The sequence below is a fragment of the Rutidosis leptorrhynchoides genome, chromosome 2, assembly GCF_046630445.1.
Source record: "Rutidosis leptorrhynchoides isolate AG116_Rl617_1_P2 chromosome 2, CSIRO_AGI_Rlap_v1, whole genome shotgun sequence".
NCBI classification, from domain to species: Eukaryota; Viridiplantae; Streptophyta; class Magnoliopsida; order Asterales; family Asteraceae; genus Rutidosis; species Rutidosis leptorrhynchoides.
In genome coordinates this window covers 526,333,450-526,354,027 of record NC_092334.1, presented here as the reverse complement: position 1 = coordinate 526,354,027, position 20,578 = coordinate 526,333,450, and the positions used below count along the sequence as shown (strand labels likewise).

At 32.5% G+C, this 20,578-nt stretch overlaps 1 protein-coding gene across 1 annotated transcript; it reads right to left on the bottom strand.

The window, feature by feature from the left end:
- Nucleotides 1-16,522: 16,522 nt before the first annotated feature.
- On the bottom strand, nt 16,523-20,075 carry LOC139892920 (uncharacterized). Its single transcript, XM_071876049.1, has 6 exons — nt 19,942-20,075; nt 19,415-19,505; nt 19,146-19,261; nt 18,982-19,041; nt 18,831-18,896; nt 16,523-16,757 (listed from the first exon to the last, which is right to left on the bottom strand). The coding sequence occupies exons 1-6, from the start codon at nt 19,996-19,998 to the stop codon at nt 16,584-16,586; spliced, it is 564 nt and encodes a 187-aa protein (XP_071732150.1). The 5' UTR covers nt 19,999-20,075; the 3' UTR covers nt 16,523-16,583.
- Nucleotides 20,076-20,578: the final 503 nt, after the last annotated feature.

The window sequence follows — 20,578 nt, the reverse complement described above, 5'->3', positions numbered from 1 at the left end:
GGCGCCGTGCAAATTAGCTTGATAAGACTAATGAATCAGACCCTCAGAAAGGATAATCCCCTTAAAGATTAAAAATCAGCTTTTAAGCCTGATATTATTCAATCCTTGAGATTGACCTTAAAGATTGAGAACTACAAACTCATGGAATTCGATGATATCTAAACTCGAGCTTGAACGAGAAAATATTTTGATCAAAATTACAAACCGATTTGTTTTCTGAAAACCTATTTTCAATGCGTTCATTACCATTGAACGTAAAATCCTAGGAATTCACCTGGAATTCATTAGGTCACCTGAACCAAAGCGGGTGTCAACCGTAAGAACGGTGGTTGCATAGCATGGTCGAAGACAGGACCTTGTGCCAGACCGAAAAATTATAAGGGTGAGCTTTACTATTGCTCCTACAAAGGATAGTAATTGCGTCCGACACGTTATAGACCATAATTAAAAGCATGTCAGGGGACATTGCCTTAACAGTTGCTTGTTCAACGCTTTCCTTTACAACCGGACGGTAGTTTGCCGAAAGGTAATATACGGGACAAGTAAACTGGACGTGTTGCTTTCCTAATACAAGGTTAGCAAGTGGGTGTCACAAAACCATAAGTTTTGAGCTAAAATTTTCAAATCTGAAACACACAAAACCCACAAAAATATTTTGCAACACCGGTGAAGGGTTATTTCAGAAAACTTATCTAGGGTAAAAGCTAGATTGAATTTTCAAAGATCAAATGTTTTCATAAAGATCCAATTTCCTAAAGGATCTAAATTTTCTTTGTCACGTGGGACTTTAAACCACCTTTCAAATGTGCACTTTGCTTTGGAAATCGAAAGTAAATCGGCTATTTGATTGCAAGTGTCGTTGACCTAAACCCGAGGCAACTGTGGATGACACACCCACCTTTAACCATGGTTCTATCGTTACTATCATTATTTATACCACCATATCAAAATCACTGATGTACAAAGTGTGATGAATAAAAAATTGATTCATGTATGTTTTTATTTCAAGTTCTGTATTGCTTGAGGACAAGCAACGCTCAAGTGTGGGGATATTTGATAAGGCTAAAAAGGAACATATATTTCATAGCAATATCCCTCCTAAATAATAGGTTTTCATATGTAATTGTATTATATTTTCATTGTAATTGTTTAAATAAATAAGTGCGAAGACAAAAGGCGAAAACGAAGATTTGAAGACACAAACGTCCAAAAAGCTCAAATGTACAAGATACAATTCAAAAGGTTCAATTTATTGATGAAAAACGTCTAAAAATGACAAGAGTACAAGTTACAAAACGCAAAGTACAAGATATTAAATTGTACGCAAGGACGTTCGAAAATCCGGAACCGGGACATGAGTCAACTATCAACGCCCGACGCAACGGACTAAAAATTACAAGTCTACTATGCACAATAATATAATATAATATATAAATAATTATATTAATTATTTATATTTTATATTTATATATATATATTATGTCGACAAGCTAGGTTCCAAACTGGGATGAGCTAGATTTACGAACTCCGCGACTCGCGGAGTTTGAAGGGTAAAAGTGCCGCAACTCGCGGAGTTTGAAATTACAGAAATGTCCTATAAATATCAACGAATTCTGCCGAGTTTAAAAAACATAATAATAATAATACTCCGTAATATATAATAAATAAATAAATATAATATATATATATATATATATATATATATATATATATATATATATATATTATAGGGTAGTTTTATATTAGATTAGTTCGGGTTATGTAAAGGTTATTTTTACGGGTTTTGAAGTCGAAATTCTGTCCGTGTAACACTACGCGATAAATACTCAATGTAAGTTATGTTCTCCTTTTTAAATTAATGTCTCATAACTAAATTATTATTATGCTTATTTAAAACGAAGTAATCATGATGTTGGTCTAATTACTAAAATTAGGTAATTGGGCTTTGTACCATAATTGAGGTTTGGACAAAAGAACGACACTTGTGAAAATTAGACTATGGGCTATTAATGGGCTTTATATCTGTTTAACTAAATGATAGTTTGTTAATTTTAATATAAAGATTTACAATTGGACGTCCCTATAAATAACCATATACACTCGATTGGACACGATGGGCGGGGTATTTATATGTACGAATAATCGTTCATTTAACCGGACACGGGAATGGATTAATAGTCTATGGAATTATTAAAACAGGGGTGAAATTATGTACAAGGACACTTGGCATAATTGATAACAAAGTATTAAAACCTTGGGTTACACGCAGTCGATATCCTGGTGTAATTATTAAACAAAGTATTAAAACCTTGTTACAGTTTAAGTCCCCAATTAGTTGGAATATTTAACTTCGGGTATAAGGATAATTTGACGAGGACACTCGCACTTTATATTTATGAATGATGGACTGTTGTGGACAAAAACCAGACGGACATATTAAATAATCCAGGACAAAGGACAATTAACCCATGGGCATAAAACTTAAAATTAACAGGCAAACATCATGGTTACGGAAGCTTAAATAAGCATAATATATTTTATTTCATATTTCTTCATACTTTTATTTATTGTCATTTTAATTATTGTTATTTATTTTATATTGTTATTTAAATATCATCATTTACTATACGCTTCGTTTAAAATATAAATCGACAAACCGGTCATTAAACGGTAAACCCCCTTTTATATATTATTATATATAATTATATATATTTTGTACAAATATAGTTGTTTAAAAATATAGTGTGCAATAAGCCCGCTCCCTGTGGAACGAACCGGACTTACTAAAAACTATACTACTCTACGATTAGGTACACGGCCTATAGTGTTGTAGCAAGGTTTAGGTATATCCCATTTGTAAATAAATAATTAAAACTTGTGTAATTTGTAACGTATTTCGTAGTAAAATATAGTACTATCACGTACCCCCACGCTACCACATCAGTTGTGATAGTCACAATTATTAAAATGTTACTAACAATATTCAAAGTTACATATTTACAATTGGCGACAAATTACAATCAAAACATGTGTAACAAATCAAAAACATAAAGATTAAATATTTACATTTGTTATAATCTGTATTAAATTGATGAATACATCGTTAGATTAACATTTCATTTGATATCTAACGGGCATCCATTAACCCGCTTAATCCATCGGATATGAATATGGATGGATGAACTGAAATTAAATGGATATGGATATGGATGAGGAAAAATTAAATGGATATGGATATGGATGTGAATATAGCATCATGTGACAATCCGTCCAAATCCCTTCTTACGAATACATCATTCATTGATTTCACAGTGAGGTACTGACCTCTACATGATACGTTTTGTAAACATTGCATTCTTTTGAAAATGTCATACCATAATTGAATATCATATTCCAAGGTTTTTGACGTTTGATGATTTCTACATATAGACAATCACCGTAATTAATAGTTTACAATACTACATCCGTTGATAATGCAGTCAAAATAAGATACATGGTGATGATTTTGTGAATGCAACATTTTCTTAAATAAAGCATGTATGACTCCATGCACATAGCTTGTATAACAGATAAGCAAACAGCGGAAGACTTCTAGGAACCTGAGAATAAACATGCTTAAAAGTGTCAACACAAAGGTTGGTGAGTTCATAGTTTTAATGTTGCACATAATCTGTATATAAAGGTGGATCACAAGATTTCCGTTGTTTCATCCAGAAACGTTTATCAAATTATTCTACAAGATTGAGCACCCTGGTAACTAAACTTTAACGTCTATAATAAGTACCCCTGTTTTAACATACATGCAACCAACATGTACAATACACGCAATCCATCGTGTACTAAACTCAAATAGCATACGTCTGTTTTATAGTTCAGGCTAGGGTTTCTATACCTGGAACAGACGGGGATGTCAAGCCCTATGGATCCATATATAACTACTCGCGCCCACCAGTTCTTATAACCGGCAGTTACTAGTTACCAAAGCTAAGGGATTTTCAGTTCAAACTCAGTGTAGAATTTAGTATGTACTTGTATCCATTGCGTTGAAAATAAAGTGCATGTATTCTCAGCCCAAAAATATAGATTGCAAAAGCAATTAAAAATGGAGCATATGAAACTCACCTTAGCAGCACATAAGGTCATTCACCGAAATGTGACCGAAACTCGGAATGCAAAATAACCGTAGATCTCAACCTAGAGAACATATGTTGGTCAATACATGTCTAACAAGCTAGGTCAGGTCATAGTGTATCACAATCCTAATGCTCGAGACCGACATGTAAAAGTTAACAAAAGTCATCTCAAAAGTCAATCTAACCCAATATGATCTTTAAATCTATACATGTTTATTATTTCACATAGTTTTCCAATACTTGTAAAATCAGATTATAGTGTTTATAAAGCTTTAAAACATGATAAGACAGTCAACTTTGACAATTGTTCAACAAAATGAGACGTGTCTTATATAAGAGTTCATTTACTCGACTATTAATATCTAAAAATCCAATTTATCAATCTTATAAACAAGTTGTTTAGATATTAATTGCAGATTCAAAAGCAATTTCAATTAAATTCAATTATAATTTAGTTGATCATATCTTTTAATTCGTTCATCGAAATCACGCGATTTCTAAATGAAAAGTTATTAATTTTTCGCCAGCTTTCCAATAACATGCATATCATATACCTTATATCAGTAGTATATGTATTAAATTCGTGATTCATCATAAAACTATCTAACGACGAAATTTAGCGTACAAGCATGCATAAACATATATACTCGAGCACTAGACATGGATACACTATTAATATATAAAAGATAAGATATGAATGCCCACGTATCAATATTGTGATTCAATATTGCAGAAAAAGTACGCAAATGCAACGGAAATGATAAACGCTAGGTTGGCCTCACGAACAAAACCCATTAACTATACTCATAACCTCCATAGTTATAACTCATAATTTCCTTAGCTTTATCCCGCTTCAAAAGCTTGTTTTGAAATAACTCGCTCATGACCTCGTCGTAGTATTTTATGTATAATATTAATAATACTCCTAACTATAAGATTAATAATAATAATAATAATAATAATAATAATAATAATAATAATAATAATAATAATAATAATAATAATAATAATAATAATAATAATAATAATAATAAAAATAATAATAATAATAATAATAATAATAATAATAATATATGTAGAGAGATCGAGAGATAGAAGGTGGATGGATTCAGCAAAGAAAATTCGGGCTTTTATAGCCATTTCTGATTTTGACTGCTCCGCGATCGCGGAGTTTTTATGCCTTACAGCTCCGCGATTGCGAAGGTGCGCACTTCCAGCTCAGAAATTTTTGTTTGCAAGCTTGTCGACATAATTTTATATTTATATATAATATATATAATTAAATTAATTTTAATTAATTATATATTATATTATATTCTCGTGCATAGTTGACTTGTAATTTTAGCTCCGTTGTCTCGTACATTTAAGCCCGGTTTATGTCTCGGTTCTGGTTTCTCGAACGTCCTTTCGTACGCTTAGAAAAATTGTATTTTACGTTTCGCGACGTGTACATTTATCAATAATTAGACTTAATCAATGATAAACTATATTATCCGAAGTATAACTTAATCATTTGAGTATTTTGGTCATTTGCTTCCTTAAATCAACATCTCGTTATCAATTAAAATATAAATAATAATATCAAAACGTTTTATATCTAAATTACTATTATATATTATCACATCGTAAAATATATATTATTTTGAAATATTTAATTATGAAACAATAAACGAGTGCTATAAACCTTTTTAAAAAAATTATATATTTCGAACCCATATATATATCTATATATATATATATATATATATATATATACAATATAAACACGTTGCAAGTTATTTTATATATCTAATTCCAAATATAATCAAAAGGGAAAGATTTTCTAAATCGAAGTGGACCTCACAACAGAGACCCGTAACAATCGTAATAGCTATGTGATTATTAGATGCTATCAAAATATATTCTACTTCGATCGTTTGATAATATCCTTTAATTCCATCGATAAGCATGTAAAACATATATTGAGACAAATACGTTTAATGTAAAGTATTATACACATAATACTTTGTTAACGTTTTCAAGTTATAATATATACATATATATATATATATATATATATATATATATATATATATATATATATATATATATATATATATATATATACATATCTTATGTTTACAATCGTTCGTGACTCGTCAAAATTTGGTCGAGGTTAAATGGATACATGAACACAGTTCAAAATGTTTGAGATTTAACTTATCAGACTTTGCTTATCGTGTCGGAAACATTAAATCATTTAAGGATTAAGTTTAAATTTGGTCGGAAATTTCCGAGTCATCACAGTACCTACCCGTTAAAGAAATTTCGTCCCAAAATTTGATTGGAATGGTCATGGCTGACAATAAGTATGTTTTCATGACGCATACGAGCTAAAAATTAGAGTTTTATCATCATTGAGTAATATAGATAAAACAATTTGATTTTGTGAAGAGTACGAGTGAAGTTATTACAAAAGAGTGAAATGAATAAATGTAGATTCGTCATATCTTTTGACGTAGATAGGATTGATTTCCGGAGTTTAAGGGATTTAGAGAAAATCTTCGTAATAAGATTTGATTCTTCGGTAATTAAGGAAATTAGGATCTTCTTTGATTAAATGCGATAACCTGTCACGATTGCTCTGTCAGATTTTTCGTTATAAATCCACTCCCTTCGTTTCTTTATTTCCACAGCTCACCTTCTATTCTTCCTCCCTCAACTCATACTTTAAAGTATTCGTCAACATGCTTCATCCAGTTCTGATTCTTGATATACTCCTAACTTTCATATCTATCATTCTTCTTTTTCATCTGCCGCTGGAGGAATCTATTCACTTTTACTATACTCTTGGCTTTATAGTATTTTTAGTTCTCCCGTGTCTTTACGTTGCAATACTTATTGATATACACGGTTTGTAATTTATGTGTTGTCATCGGGCCTTATATCTTTCCTTATTTTTCAGAGTCCCTGCTTCTGTCTTTCTATAATCATTGACATCCACATTTAATGCTCTCTCCTTTTTGCTGCGATTTATACCCCCATTTCTATTTCGGAGCTTCATGCTCTGTTTTTTCTTCTATCCATTAAGCACCGTATGTAATGGTCCAGAATTCGCAGATATGAATTTTGGAATGAACATAGTTAATGTTCTAAAAAGGAAATTGTAATAACACGATCTTAATTTTTCAAATTACCAGAATATCCAGAAAATAGAATTATCAAGAAGATATGTTCTTAATATGTTTGGAGATTATGTAGAATGTAAGAGTCGTGTAACATGGCACATGATGACATTATCGTCTGTGAATCATCATGTTTCATTAGAAACTCAGCATGACTTACTGTAATATAATTACGTTGATCAAGTGTCATTATATTATAGTAACTCATGATTCAGTTCCCAACATTACTTCAAAAACATTCATAATTAAAACTTGAAGGTTTATAGAATATAGAACCTAATCAGTTTTCTTTTTAGTGTAATACAGATGGCGTGAAGAGATAAATGATTTCAGGTAAGAATCGTTATGAAAATATCTTCAGAAATATCGAGGATCTTTATAATGAAAGATACGATGATATCTTAGAATATTTAAGATCAGAGGATGATGACGAATATTATCCACAAAGGTTTTAAAGTAAGGAGTATGGTATTCGCTAAAGACTTCAGCAGACACTGAATCATTTGGATTCTTTGAAGGCAGGTTTAGTCTTTGTGATTTGTCCACAGCCTCCTTTATAGTTTGCTCAATCCGTTTTCCAGTTCCAAACCTTCTCTTTTTCTGAGCTTTGCCAACACACTATTCTTTATCATCAAACTTTTGGCTGTTAAGGTCGTTCACAGTTTTTGCTACTTCATCAGCATTTTTCAAAATTTTGAGAAATGATTCGTAGGCTGGGTGTGTTTCAGAATTTCATAATGGAAGATCATAATTCTAAGAGATAATTGTTATATGTATGCATATAACTGTTGATGTAGAAACACTGCAAGATACAAAATACTGATCGCTAATTCTCGATAATTGGTATGGCAATTATTGTTACAAGATGTGGATGAGTACATGATAGAGTTTCAATGAGTATAATGATTTTTCGGAAGGTCTAAGATCAATGAAGTTGTTGGTAAGTTTACTGCTAATGTCGTGAGATATAAAAGGTTCCCCTGTAACAATGATGAAGGGGTAATCGTTATAATAAAGCTTATTCGAATGAAAAATTGAAGTTGATTTGTTGGAGGTGTGACAAAACTGGCTACTTTAAAAAGGAATTACAAAGTTATTTTCGGTAATAATAATGTCAAAGGATCTAGCACAGTTTTGAATTCAAAGTATGGTTTTGTAAGATGTGAAAATCTAATAGTGATATCTTCTGTTAAATCTTGACTCGGATTCTGATCTGTCAAAAATCAGAATGTGTAATCGAATTTGTATGAAAATGGTGGTTATGATTCTTATAGAAGAATGTATATCGCTGTGAATGTAGTGAATATAGTTAATGATTCTTGAATCAAAATTGAAGAATGTACAGTGTAGCATATTAATTGTGAACTTATATATTTTTCGGGTATTACCTACCCGTTAAAAATTTCACAGGTAATATTTTGTACAGAAGAATTTTACTACAGTCTTTATGAAAATATATATCTATATTTTCTTCAGATGTAATACAGATTTAATGAGTTAATATACTATTAAACTCATTTGATTTTCGGTTGGAACTAGAAATAAATAATCTCTAAAACATTAAAGATTACATAATCTTCGCGGAGTATTTCACTAATGTAATTGATACTTCATTATCTATTCTTATTGATATTCCTCAGTAAAGGATGTTGGTGCTCGTGGAATTCTTATGAACTTCGTAAGATATAAATGATGTTTTCAAGAAAGTTTCGAGTACATCGAAGATAAAAGTGTAAAATCAAACATGTAGTTGAAATACACTAGGTTTATTATGAAATGGAATTCATTGAGTTGAAACGGAGATTGTGGTTAACGAAGAATGTACATCATAGCATATCAGTAACATGAACTAACCGAGTAGTACCTACTAGTTAAGATTCACACGTAATAGCTTAGTACGAAAAGATTTATTTTGATCTCAAAATTTATATATATATAAAATATACATATAATTTCTTCTGAGGGAATGAGTTAATACTTCATAACTCGTTGATACGATATACGCGTTGTTGATTAGTGATGATGTTTGCGGTGATTATGGATCTGGTGGAGCTTATGATGTTGTAGATGCTGTTGATGCTGACGATGCTGACGGTACTAACGGCGCTGGTGATGCTGGCGGTACTGTTGATGCCGCTGGTAAAGCAGATCTAGCTTGTAAATCGTGCACCATTCCGATCAGGGTTTTATTTCATCATTTCTATTCGCTCACTCATCTGGTTTACAATTAGAACTAGAATAAGTAATCTCTAAAACTTTTAGATACTACATATTCCCTGCAGAATATTTCTTCGATGAAGTTATGAATCAATACTTCATCGTTTATTGTTGTTGGTACTCCTTGGTATCTATGGTGAGTATGACGTTGATGCTCGTGGGACAGATTGTGATGTTGAGGTGTGTAATACGGATGTTGTTGTTGGTGGTGGTAATGATACTGTTGGTGTTGATGATAGTGGTACTGTTGATGCCGGTGATGCTGGTGGTGCTTGTAACCTTTACACCATATTCTCTAAAGTCACTACCTGAGCGCGAAGCTCGTTGACTTCTTCTATTACACCGGGGTGATTGTCGGTTCGGACGAGCGGACGAATAAGATCTAGAATTTGAGATAGTATATAATCGTGACGAGATACTCGGGAAATGAGAGAGAAAATGGTATTACGGACAAGTTCACCGGTAAGTGCTTCAGGTTCTTCGCCACTAGGGCAATGTGGTGGATGGAAGGGATCACCTTCTTCTTGTCTCCAATGATTAAGTAAGTTACGAACCCATCCCCAATTCATCTAGAATAGATGATGACTAATTGGTTGATCCATTCCGGTTACGCTGCTTTCGGAGCTCAGGTCGAATTCCATATCGGAATAGCTGTCGGAATCTGAGGAATTCGAACTTGATGCGGGATCCATCTTGTATAATTAGGGAGATGATTTTTGATATGAGATAGATTATAGGATTTAGATTGGTATTCTTCAACACATAATTTACATATGTATATATAATACCAAAATCCCATAAATTACGGAGAAATTTTCGGAAGATGTCAGGAAAAGTTTACAGTAACAGATACGCTAAGATATGAATTTTTTTTTCTATACTCTATTCATGCAATATATGCAAGAAAACGTGTCGAGACTTAAGAATGATAAGCATGTAATTTCCGACAAGAAATGATAAGCAAAACTCGGTAAAAACAGATACGGTCATAGTCCAGACTCACTAATGCATCCTAACAATTACCAGTTAAACACACTAATGTAAATTCTGGTTCCCTGTGACCTCAAGCTCTGATACCAACTGTGACGATCCGTCCAAATCCCTTCGGACGAATACATCATTCATTGATTTCACAGTGAGGTACTGACCTCTACATGATACGTTTTGTAAACATTGCATTCTTTTGAAAATGTCATACCATAATTGAATATCATATTCCAAGGTTTTTGACGTTTGATGATTTCTACATATAGACAATCACCGTAATTAATAGTTTACAATACTACATCCGTTGATAATGCAGTCAAATAAGATACCTGGTGATGATTTTGTGAATGCAACATTTTCTTGAATAAAGCATGTATGACTCCATGCACATAGCTTGTATAACAGATAAGCAAACAGCGGAAGACTTCTAGGAACCTGAGAATAAACATGCTTAAAAGTGTCAACACAAAGGTTGGTGAGTTCATAGTTTTAATGTTGCGCATAATCTGTATATAAAGGTGGATCACAAGATTTCAGTTGTTTCATCCAGAAACGTTTATCAAATTATTCTACAAGATTGAGCACCCTGGTAACTAAACTTTAACGTCTATAATAAGTACCCCTGTTTTAACATACATGCAACCAACATGTACAATACACGCAATCCATCGTGTACTAAACTCAAATAGCATACGTCTGTTTTATAGTTCAGGCTAGGGTTTCTATACCTGGAACAGACGGGGATGTCAAGCCCTATGAATCCATATATAACTACTCGCGCCCACCAGTTCTTATAACCGGCAGTTACTAGTTACCAAAGCTAAGGGATTTTCGGTTCAAACTCAGTGTAGAATTTAGTATGTACTTGTATCCATTGCGTTGAAAATAAAGTGCATGTATTCTCAGCCCAAAAATATAGATTGCAAAAGCAATTAAAAATGGAGCATATGAAACTCACCTTAGCAGCACATAAGGTCATTCACCGAAATGTGACCGAAACTCGGAATGCATAATAACCGTAGATCTCAACCTAGAGAACATATGTTGGTCAATACATGTCTAACAAGCTAGGTCAGGTCATAGTGTATCACAATCCTAATGCTCGAGACCGACATGTAAAAGTTAACAAAAGTCATCTCAAAAGTCAATCTGACCCAATATGATCTTTAAATCTATACATGTTTATTATTTCACATAGTTTTCCAATACTTGTAAAATCAGATTATAGTGTTTATAAAGCTTTAAAACATGATAAGACAGTCAACTTTGACAATTGTTCAACAAAATGAGACGTGTCTTATATAAGAGTTCATTTACTCGACTATTAATATCTAAAAATCCAATTTATCAATCTTATAAACAAGTTGTTTAAATATTAATTGCAGATTCAAAAGCAATTTCAATTAAATTCAATTATAATTCAGTTGATCATATCTTTTAATTCGTTCATCGAAATCACGCGATTTCTAAATGAAAAGTTATTAATTTTTCGCCAGCTTTCCAATAACATGCATATCATATACCTTATATCAGTAGTATATGTATTAAATTCGTGATTCATCATAAAACTATCTAACGACGAAATTTAGCGTACAATCATGCATAAACATATATACTCGAGCCCTAGACATGGATACACTATTAATATATAAAAGATAAGATATGAATGCTCACGTATCAATATTGTGATTCAATATTGCAGGAAAAGTACGCAAACGCAACGGAAATGATAAACGCTAGGTTGGCCACACGAACAAAACCCATGAACTATACTCATAACCTCCATAGTTATAACTCATAATTTCCTTAGCTTTATCCCGCTTCAAAAGCTTGTTTTGAAATAACTCGCTCATGACCTCGTCGTAGTATTTTATGTATAATATTAATAATACTCCTAAATATAAGATTAATAATAATATTAATAATAATAATAATAATAATAATAATAATAATAATAATAATAATAATAATAATAATAATAATATATGTAGAGAGATCGAGAGATAGAAGGTGGATGGATTCAGCAAAGAAAATTCGGGCTTTTATAGCCATTTCTGATTTTGACTGCTCCGCGATCGCGGAGTTTTTATGCCTTACAGCTCCGCGATTGTGAAGGTGCGCACTTCCAGCTCAGAAATTTTTGCTTGCAAGCTTGTCGACATAATTTTATATTTATATATAATATATATAATTAATTTTAATTAATTATATATTATATTATATTCTCGTGCATAGTTGACTTGTAATTTTAGCTCCGTTGTCTCGTACATTTAAGCCCGGTTTATGTCTCGGTTCTGGTTTCTCGAACGTCCTTTCGTACGCTTAGAAAAATTGTATTTTACGTTTCGCGACGTGTACATTTATCAATAATTAGACTTAATCAATGATAAACTATATTACCCGAAGTATAACTTAATCATTTGAGTGTTTTGGTCATTTGCTTCCTTAAATCAACATCTCGTTATCAATTAAAATATAAATAATAATATTAAAACGTTTTATATCTAAATTACTATTATATATTATCACATCGTAAAATATATATTATTTTGAAATATTTAATTATGAAACAATAAACGAGTGCTATAAACCTTTTTTTAAAAAATTATATATTTCGAACCCATATATATATATCTATATATATATATATATATACAATATAAACACGTTGCAAGTTATTTTATATATCTAATTCCAAATATAATCAAAAGGGAAAGATTTTCTAAATCGAAGTGGACCTCACAACAGAGACCCGTAACAATCGTAATCGCTATGTGATTGTTAGATGCTATCAAAATATCTTCTACTTCGATCGTTTGATAATATCCTTTAATTCCGTCGATAAGCATGTAAAACATATATTGAGACAAATACGTTTAATGTAAAGTATTATACACTTAATACTTTGTTAACGTTTTCAAGTTATAATATATACATATATATATATATATATATATATATATATACATACATATCTTATGTTTACAATCGTTCGTGACTCGTCAAAATTTGGTCGAGGTTAAATGGATACATGAACACAGTTCAAAATGTTTGAGATTTAACTTATCAGACTTTGCTTATCGTGTCGGAAACATTAAATCATTTAAGGATTAAGTTTAAATTTGGTCAGAAATTTCCGAGTCATCTCACATCATCCGATCCATATCCGATCCATTGTCATCGATAATCTAGACCATTGATTAGAAAAGAGAAAGGCACGGTGGTTGATATTTAACAATCATCGGCTACACTGACACTACCACCACTCACCCATTGCCACTGACCATCAACCACCACCCACCAACCCCCGCCGCCACCACCCGCCACCTAGTGACGGAGGATAATAAGGACAGGGGGTGCTATGATTCCCTCAAAAAAATTTGTCCCACCTCACTAGCAATTTCTATAATATTAGGGACTAATTTTTGTTAAGTTCAAATGGTGACCCCACTAAATTGAAGTTTGAACGTCTAGCATATACTTATTCATTAGATTTATTATTATTTCATCAATTCTTAAACTTTTGTATTATTTGTATATGGTACTATATACAATATACTTCCTCCGTCCCAAATCTATTGTACTTAGACAAAAAATATGCAGTTTTAGAAAATTCCACTAACTTCATTCTCCACCAATAATATATCTTCTCTCTCTAAATTAACCTTTTTTGATTGGTTGAAAAAGAATCTGAACAATTAATTTGAAACATCTCAAAATGGAATAATGGACAATAGATTTGGGACGGAGGGAGTATATTATTTTGTTAAAGAGTACCTGCATATCTCATTTAAAATTTAGCAGTTTAGGAAAAAATTAATGACCTTGAATAATTGGTTAAACAAAATGAATGCATCTCTTTATATATATTAAGACCATGTTTTGATTAGATTTTTGGCCCCATCATTGTTAGGTTCAAGCTCTGTCACTGACGTCACCAACCACCCATCACAACCACCACCACCCACCATCCACCACCCACCACCACCACCACCACTCAACACCATCACACCACTACCATAACGAAACTAAGCCATGAAACATAGCGAAACTAAGCCAAAGGGATTAACTAAACGCTACAAAAACTAACGACAAAAAATAGAATACACACAAAATCAAACATTCCGTGAAAATCTAAGACCTCCGACGATCCTGCAACACTAAGATCTTATCTATCCATTGTTATGATCCCATATCGCTCAAGTATAAGATTGGGTGATGGCCTATATGTCTAGGTGTTCTCTTCTCCGTCAAGCTAGTTTTTAGAGTGAGTTCTACACTTGAGTTATGGTTAGTGTTGGACGAATATTGAGATCTTAGAGACAATCTAAACTCTATCATATAGTGGAAATCAAAGGAGGGTTGTATATGGTGTGTAACATGACAAAGTAACCCTAAACCCGTATATATACTGTCTGCAGCGACAGTCAGTCGACTATCTTACATAGTCGAGCGACTATCAACTTAAACCGATCTACACTAATCTACCGATGGTGTCTTCAGTCGATCGACTGACTCTGTCAGTCGGAAAGTCAGTAAGTCTGACGATCAGAGATGTCTTCGAGCATAGGCAAGATAGACAACCGCATAGGGCTCAAGAATTTAGAAGGGTCCTAAAATTTTGAATATGTAAATATTTTTCTCAATATATTAAATTATATCAAATAAATGAATTGTCAATTAAAGTATATTGTTTTTAATAGTTTAATACAATGCAAGTATATAAATAGATAAATTGAAGTAATATTTTTCAATGTGTGGTAAAAAAAATTAACGTATATGTAGGCCCATTTTTATTTCCGTCTAGGGTCTTTAAACTGTTGAGACGATGTTGCTGACGATACATGACTAACATAACGTTGTACACTAAAACTAGAGATTACATATACTAACAGTTACTCCAATTGTTGTAGTTATATGTATGAAAAAGAGTTTTAGTTGTAGTTGTTGATCCCTATATATTAGTAATTGATTTTTACGTCAAGCAGTCCATCCACCAACACCCATTAAAAAATTCCGTTAGCTCATGTGTCAATCACATGAAGAGGTATCATGGTAAATATATTACTCCGTATCATCTCTTTTCCCTACACACTATGCAAGTATGATATATTCATATGGAGGTTGAGCATTTTTGCAGCAACTTTTGCTTGTCTGATACAGACAACTGAAAAGTTGATTTACAACTAATTTTGTGTTGAAATGTTCACTACTTTGTAAACTATCACTCTCATTATGTAGACCTACAACACATTATGAATTGCCTTTAAAAACGGAATTATAACAAACATACCTACATCCACCACATATTATGAATTAACGAATTTTTTTACCGAGTGTTATATAAGAGATCTCAGATAGTCTATTGGTCGGGGCCCTGACATCCTTGCAAGAAGTCTCGGGTTCAAATTTTAGGGTGGCCAGAGAAGGATTGAAAATGGCCAAGAATCAATCCTGATGGGTGCGCACAATAGAGAGTATGAGGTTTAATTATTTGCCCTCCCGGGTAACGTGTAACGTGAGGTTATTGTGTGCATTATGTAAAAAGTCAGAAATAATATGATCTCTAATAGTAATAGATATGAATCATCGATATAATTTGATGCAAGCAAATCTACCATCCCTTTAATATATACTATATTAGATAGTATATGTGATTGAAAAAGGGGTTTAATTTTTTTTTTTTTTTTTCCTTCCCTAAAGTTAGTTTAAAAATTTAAAAGAAAAGAAAATCCGTCGTATTCATGTGGTTGACCCTCACACCACTGCGCCAAGATGAACAGAAGAACGAGAAGGTGCTTATGACACTGTCTTGTGATGCACTAAACTGAGCACGAAGATGGGATGATAGTGACCGGTTTGGTCTTAATCCACCCACTCTGCTTCTGCATAATATATAGATTAGAGATCTAAACAAAACACCCACAAAGCGACGATTCTTTTTTACATTATGCCAACAGTAATACTACACCGGGTGCCAAGCTCGACACAACTATCCAAGGCTCATTTGTTCTCAATATACATAAAGAAAAAGTCGGGTTATTGATCAACATGGTTGACTTCATTAGCCCACCATGGTTAATCAGAACGATGAGCTGGCGGCCTTCATATCTTTCAGAGTGCTAGCTAGCCAGTCCAACCCCTCGTATAGACCGTCTCCTCTGAGTGCACACGTTCCTTGTATATGCCATTTTCGGTTTTTCAGCTCGTACAACCCTAGACCTTCACATACCTCCATTGGTGCCATTGCTCCTTTCTGTATATAAACAAAAATCCCAACAATATTTCAGTTACAGAACATTGGAATATGCAAGTATTGAAACCTATTACTTTTCGCTTCAAAGTATTTTTTTACGTTGATTATGAGATTTGAATCAATAAAACCAGATAACCAATTCTAACAAAAACAGTGGTAGGATGTGCTTCTCATGTCTAGCAAATCATTAATTAAGGATTAACATGTAAAATGACCCCTACATTACTAAATAATAATCAGATTTGTTGCAGGTAACTACAAACCTGATTATCCAAAACTGAACATATAATCAAAATCCATTACACTAATGGCTGATAACATATTAAATCCAGGAAAACTGTATTTAATTGTACTTTGGAACATGTTTTAACAGAACCTCTTTAAACTTAATTTAGATCTCATGCATTTGTTGATTCACTTCTACATGTGAATGTTGATGTTAGGTTAATAAGAATTAAGGATCTAGTAGTAATATGATTAAAGGATATTTCTAATGACAGCCTTTAAGGTATCGTTAACACGCTTAAAATTGTGTACATCTGAATAAACGCCACCTCAAAACTAATAATAAACCGTCATGTACAACACTTTTTAAAGGTGTTTGAAATTGCTTATCTGCTTAGAAATAAGAAGGGTGCTAGCAAGCTTATTAGTAAGTATTTATTCCTTCAAGCAGATGAAACAGTTATTATATGGGTGTTTGGATCTGCTAACTTGCTGTCAAAATAGGCAATAAGCGCTTAAATAAGCAATCCAAATATCCCTCTTACCACAACCAGAGTATTAAATCCATAATCCATGAAAGATAAACTGGAAAAGGTAGCAAGTCAATGGCAACACGTGTAATGAATATCTTAGCACGTAATATTTGTTCTTTATCAACACCAACAAGGCATGCTTGTTATGATAATTTTATGACCTATAACAAAAAAAACTAACACGACTCAAGTCAAAATGACGTTCCAACTCCATACGGGAAGTCACGACGACTTGCCAACTCACTTAAAGTCTGAATACCATAAAATTTGAGTTTTACTTTGATGCATAAGGCTTTTGGAAACTTTCAAAATTCACAAAGGTCCTATTATGTGGGGCCGTGAATGAGTCGAGCTACTCGACTCGTTTTTAGATTGATTTGAGCCGAGCATAAACGAGCTATAGCCCGAGCTTCAGCACATTTTGGAGCTTGGTTAGTAAACCATCACAAGATGGCCTAGTGGTTGGCGTCCCAGTACCCAACTAGCAGCACATCTTGGAATGTAAAAAGGTTCCAAAATTGTTATGGGATAACCCGGTTAGGCTTTATACATGTGAGTAAAAAGTGTTTGCCCTACCCAGGGAACCTGAAAAGGAAAACCTTCTCCGTTTAGTATACGATCTCAAGTTTCTAATATCGAGGCCCAACAAGCTCGCGAGCATTAATGAGCCTTTCATTTACATACCAAAATATTAATATAAGAGGCTCGAAACAAGCCGAGCTCAATTAATATAAGAGGCTCTGGCTAGGCTCGTTTGCACCCATATCTATATGTAACGGTTGCAAAATAGGTCGGTAAGTCAGATACGAATAGTAGTATACAGAGATAGGATACTAGATTTTTTTCAAAACGTTTTAGTGAATACTTTTTCAAGGATAAAAGCAATGTTTTTCAATGAGCCTATGTGTTGATATCCATCATAAGCCAAATGCTTAGTTTTAGTTTGTTTTATGCATGCATTCAGAGATCTAATGAGCAAATATAATCTCATCACTATGTCAACTGATTCTACTTACTTTACTAGTTATGACTTTCATTTTATGCCTAATATGTCTTATGGGGTTAGTGATCAGGATATGAAGAAAGTGATAAACATATAATCAATAAAGGTGTCGTATTAAAGGCAATATCTAGGTTGTATTTATTTACTATGGGTATTTTCCTTAGATTATTATGAAAAGAACGGACATCAACTAGACAGAAATAACGAAGCACGATCATATGTGATTAATATTTGTAGACACCAAAACGCATGAAGATTCTAACTTAAAGAAATAATGCTGCAAAAGATTATTATATTGAAGTGTAAATGTACCATGTCTTGTTTGTTTGCGAACACCAAAATGACACAGTTGGTCATGAAAGGATCATTGATAATGGCCTGAAAAGAATACGAGAAGTTAAAAACAAACAAAGATCAACTTCTATAAATCATTTAACTAATTTACAAGATACACTAATAATACCTGAAACTCTGCCTTCGCTTTGCTAATTCTCTCTCGATCCAAAGAGTCAACAACATAAATCTGGACATAATAACCTCAATATAAAATTAACCGTAATAAATTATAGCACATGTAAAAATAAAATAAAATAAATAAACAAATAAATAAATAATTGTTATCCTTACCAATCCATTGGTGTCATTAAAGTAATGCCTCCACAAAGGTCGCAATTTTTCTTGGCCGCCAACATCCCAAACCGTGAAGATCACATTCTTATACTGAACTTTTTCCACATTAAAACCTACATGAAAGGAAAATAGTCTCAAATCTAGACCATTTCTTTAATCCAAAGGGAGCTCACAATAGAAACAAACACGCTTCGAGTTTACAACTTCCCCTAGTTTCATAAATACGAGATCGATAAAGTATAGTACATTTTTTAAATAAGACTAACCAATAGTAGGGACAGTTGATAAAACTTCTCCAATGTGTAACTTGTACAGTATAGTTGTTTTTCCTGCTGCATCCAACCCTAGCATGACAACCTAATTGTCCAAAAAAAAAAAAAAATTACTATAACATACATCAATCGATACACAAGTGCCCTATTGGATCTCATTAATGTAGATTACATCAACCGAAATAGGAAATAATTGTAGCCAAAATGATAAGATATTTGAATTACAGTTATAAGATAACTTCAGATACTAAAACATATCACAATTATTGATAATTGCATATATACATCAACCAAAATTACCTCCTGCAACCTCATCACAAAGTCATACACACAAATATAAACTAATAAAGTCAAATCATTCATACCCAAAAATTTTCTATAGCTGAAACCAATATATAATAATCAAACATAGATTAACAAAGTTCAGAACTAAATCAAAGATGGGAACTTTATAACAAACCCATGATAAAACTCAAGATTCTTATGTAAAAGAAATTGTAAAGACAGAATTAAAAAAGTACCCGCATCTCGCTATTGCCAAAGAATGCATCAAAGAGCTTGCGAAAAACTTGACCCATGAATTCAAGCAATCGCCTTTTTATGATTAGGATTATGGAATTGATGAAAGGATCAAAACCCTAATTTTAATTTTGTTGATTTAGAGAGATGATGAGGAAATCAGAACAAGACAACAAGAAATTGTGAAAGAAATAAAGAAAAAGGGGAATAAATATGATGGGAGCGTTGCGTTGCTTCAGGGAATCTTCTTCCTACTGGTGAAAGATTTTACATGCCAACGTCATAATTTTTATATACTCACTACGAAGTATTAACCTGAATACTTTTTGTAAATAGTAGGGACAGTTAATAAACAATTTGAAATTTATTCGATTAGGGTTCTCGTATTTTGGGAGTAATTTTTTTTTTTTTTAATGAACGAGTTATTTTTATCCTTTTCGTGATAAACATGAATTAATATTCAGACAGTTTTTTAAGATTTAAATTATGCGTGTAAATTGAAATGTCCCGTTCATATTGATTATAAACGTTCCATATTAATTGATTTCGTTGCGAGGTTTTGACCTCTATATGAGACGTTTTTCAAAGACTGCATTCGATTTTAAAACAAAGCATAACCTTTAATTTATCGTTAAAGGT

Bases quoted from the DNA above. Each gene is read 5' to 3' on its own strand.
- LOC139892920 (XM_071876049.1), bottom strand. From the start codon at position 19,998: ATGGGTCAAGTTTTTCGCAAGCTCTTTGATGCATTCTTTGGCAATAGC. The intron at 19,506-19,941 runs GTACTTTTTTAA...TTGGACAATTAG, and splicing joins TTGGCAATAGCGAGATGCGG to GTTGTCATGCTAGGGTTGGA. The intron at 16,758-18,830 runs GTACATTTACAC...GTTTATATACAG, and splicing joins TCGCAAACAAACAAGACATG to AAAGGAGCAATGGCACCAAT.